This window comes from Lotus japonicus, chromosome 2 (genome assembly GCF_012489685.1).
Source record: "Lotus japonicus ecotype B-129 chromosome 2, LjGifu_v1.2".
In the NCBI taxonomy this organism is placed as follows: Eukaryota; Viridiplantae; Streptophyta; class Magnoliopsida; order Fabales; family Fabaceae; genus Lotus; species Lotus japonicus.
This window is the reverse complement of record NC_080042.1, coordinates 53,202,321-53,205,815: the sequence shown is the minus strand read 5'-3', so window position 1 is coordinate 53,205,815 and position 3,495 is coordinate 53,202,321. Positions and strand designations below refer to the sequence as shown.

The 3,495-nt window shown below is 35.3% G+C and overlaps 1 protein-coding gene across 1 annotated transcript; it reads right to left on the bottom strand.

Annotated features, from left to right (window-relative positions):
- LOC130736625 (putative pentatricopeptide repeat-containing protein At1g12700, mitochondrial) lies at positions 1-3,306 on the bottom strand. Its single transcript, XM_057588434.1, has 3 exons — positions 2,598-3,306; positions 2,470-2,510; positions 1-147 (listed from the first exon to the last, which is right to left on the bottom strand). Exons 1-3 carry the CDS (start codon positions 3,304-3,306, stop codon positions 1-3), a joined length of 897 nt encoding a protein of 298 aa, XP_057444417.1.
- Between the last annotated feature and the right edge of the window lie 189 nt (positions 3,307-3,495).

Genomic DNA, 3,495 nt, shown 5'->3' with positions numbered 1-3,495 from the left:
TTAAGTGCTACTATTGATGACCTTGATGTTCCAATTGCCATAGGAAAAGGTGTTAGATCTTGAACTCAACATCCCATAACAAATTATCGCAGATGGAGGTTCCTCAAAATGTCCATGGTGATCTTCAACACCTAAATTAGTGATGTGCTGTAATAGAGGAAATAATTGTTTAAAACGAACGCAAAGAATTGGATGTAGTAGACCTTCCTAATGGAAAAAATTTGATGGCATGCAAATGGATCTTTACCAATAGAGATAGGAGCGTAATATTGTTGCTCTAATACATGTAGTGGCAGTAATATTGTTGCTCTAATACAGCATGCTTCTTACCTCCATTGTCTAGCCACCTCATCTCAGAAACAGCTACAATCTCAGCAAGCTAGTCACTTCTGATTCAGAAATACAGTTGAGAAAATTACAAAATGGGGTAGCAATATATTAAAATAGTCATTCAATCTCATTTTCAGCATTTTGTAAGACTTTATTGGTTAAGTGCTGAGAACTTTGCCAAATTTCATTCCAAGCAATAGTTAAACAAGTTGTTCATTATAAGAGTGCAGCAACTCTATTATTAAGAGATGGTATTCTGTATTTTTACTGATATAAAAAGATGTAACCCAAGCAAATATAGATGCAAATGACCGAGATTTCAGAACATTAAAAAATAAGGACACCATGTAATGGAAGCTGACCAAACATAAAATTCAAGGATATGCATCGCTAAGATTTGGAACTTCTATGAATTAAACTAAGAAAAAACGATTACATGAACAATGTGATAGCATAGGAAGAACAAAATTCCTTGGACCAGATGAGCGAAAATAAAGCTAGTGGCTATCCTCAACTATAAAAATCAATTTTATCTCTGGAATCGATAACCTACCATGATCTGAAACAAATAAAAGAAAAACTAACATCTAAAAGCTTTGGGTACCTAGCATAAAAATCATGAGTGTGGATTTTTGTATCGGTTAATATTTCATTTTGACGCATCAGAACTAGAGCTGTAATCTTCCAATTATAAACAAAAAAAGTCACATCAAATACATTTGATATGACTACTTAAGTTTTAACAGTGGTGAAGTAAGACTAAAAGATAAAAGAAGGAAAGGAAGATGTAAAATTAATTCCGCTCTCTTGCTTCAGAAGAGTGACTAAAAATATATACTTCTCCATAATTAAACTTGCACATGCCAAATATAAGGTCCACACATTAATCTATTTGGTCTAACATGTTCACTTTGATTTTGACTTAGGATAGGATATAGTCACCAGAATTGACATATCTATTTCAATAAAATGCATTGATTTATGCTTCTATTTTCGCCTTTACAAAGCATGCACAAAAAAAAAGGAATAAAAAACTAAGAGATGATTCAAGTTTTAACTAAAATATATGCATAAATTTGAGCCTCCGAACTCTAAAGGTCATGTATGTCAAAGATAGTTGATTATGTACAGCCATCTTACTATAAAGTTAAATTAGCCTACAGTGCTACCTCACTGTTAGGTACTAAGCAGTTTGTGATATTCTGTTGTAAATAGTAACTGTTAGAGATAACTTATAGATATCTACTTGTCTATTTGGTTTGGCATTAGCATCAACGCAAAACGATAAAACACACATCTCACACATCAATGGAGAAGCAAGATTTGCCATGTTGACTCAAATGTGGATTGGCGTTGATTCAAACGCCAAACCAGAAAGACACTACAGCTTCTGCCATAAGCTTCCGCCATCAATGGAAGCATGGACTGTAATCAGAGAACAAATGGTGCACAATATAGAAATGAAAAAACTAAATCAGTGCTAAATATGATAAAGAAGAAAGACTATGACCAAAAACCAAATCAGAAAACAATATCTAAAACCAAAAGATAAAAGAAGAAGCAGAAATCTTTACCTCCAATTCAAACTAAATAAATGTAAGTTGAAGAAGCATAACGAGTGGGGTATGGGGGGAATCACAAGTGAGAAACTATCAATATCTTACAATGATTAAATACAAAAATATAACCAATTTTAATGGTACTTCTCATTTGTTTCATATCAAACCAGATCTACAAGTGTGTCAAATATTTTCTTCACAGGAAAAAGTAACATGAGCAATACGACTTTTCAGTTAAACAGAAATTGATAAAGAACAAAGAATGTCAATAGGGCAGAAATGACAAATGTGAATACCATGATGCAGGAGTGTGATAGATAGAAGCTGAATTACCAAAGCATGAGCCAAGCATGCCACTCTTAATTACACCTGGATTAAGAGTGACATTCAACTACTATTCCTTGAGTTGGAAGGGCCACAAAGGTAAGAGTTGGAAGGGCCATTTATAAAGAACTAATGTAAGAGTTGGAAGGGCCACAAAGGTGTTTATCAGCTTCCCATTTTACTTATGAAGTGCATATATATATATATATATATATATATATATCTATAGCAGAGCTTCTGAAATTCAAACCAATACCTTAGGTAAGAAATAGAGTCCAGGTATATTGTTATAGTAATCTGAAATTATTAGAATAGTTATCAATGACAATGGATTTAAGAGCATATTGTTGGCAGGCCTTTCTTTTCAGAACAAGTACTGCCAACCACGCAATAATAATCTGTCTGGGCACAAAGCATCGACCAATATATTATAAGTATAAACATTTGGGTCGATGTTTTTTGTTGTCATTTCATCTAGCAACCCAATTGCTTGTTTCAATTGACCAACAATGCAAAAGCCATATATTAAAGCACTGTACGTGACAACATCAGGAGATATTCCCTTGACAATCATTTCAGAATATAAATTGCAAGCATCACTTACAAGTTTATCTTTACACAGGCTATCGATGATTGTGCTGTACATTACCACATCAGGTTTAATCCCTCGCCCTTGAATCCGCCTAAGCAACTCCAAAGCAGCTCTTGTTTCCCCCATTTTACATAGCCCATTGATCAAGGTTCCATAACTGACTTGGTTCAACCGAAATCCCTGAGCTAGCACGTCATCATGAAATTGCAGTGCTTTGGGGACCTTGCCGTGAAGACAGAGACCTTTGATGAGAGTATTGAAGGTGATGGTAGTTGGCTGATAACCCCTCTTGAGAATGTTGGCCAATACAGAAAATGCACAAGTAATCTTACCTAGATGGCAGTGGCAATTGATGAGGATGTTGAGAGTAACAATGTCTGGTGTAATTCCCCGAGATTCCATCTGGTGAGAAAGGGATATAGCGCTGGGGTAATGCTTCTTGGTCTTAACAAGGGAAGTTAAAATCTTGTTAAATTCGATGATGGAAGGGGTAGGTTGCATTTGGAGTAAGCGATTGAAGAAGGAAACAACATCACCAACATTGTGAAAGGAAGAATGAAAGCGAGAGTGAGAGTGAGAAAGAAAGGGAAAGCTCCTGAACCTTAAAAATGGTGACATTGAAGGAGTGGACGCTGCTATGAGTTTCGTCGATGCCGCGACGGAGGTTACTTTGTAGGTTTTGTGGATACT

What these genes read in the sequence shown, in the direction of transcription:
- LOC130736625 (XM_057588434.1), bottom strand. Translation starts at nt 3,306, where the DNA reads ATGCAACCTACCCCTTCCATCATCGAATTTAACAAGATTTTAACTTCC. An exon ending in AGACAGATTATTATTGCGTG is followed by an intron (nt 2,511 to 2,597) that starts GTTGGCAGTACT and finishes TAATAATTTCAG; the next exon opens with ATTACTATAACAATATACCT. An exon ending in GACTCTATTTCTTACCTAAG is followed by an intron (nt 148 to 2,469) that starts GTATTGGTTTGA and finishes CCTCTATTACAG; the next exon opens with CACATCACTAATTTAGGTGT.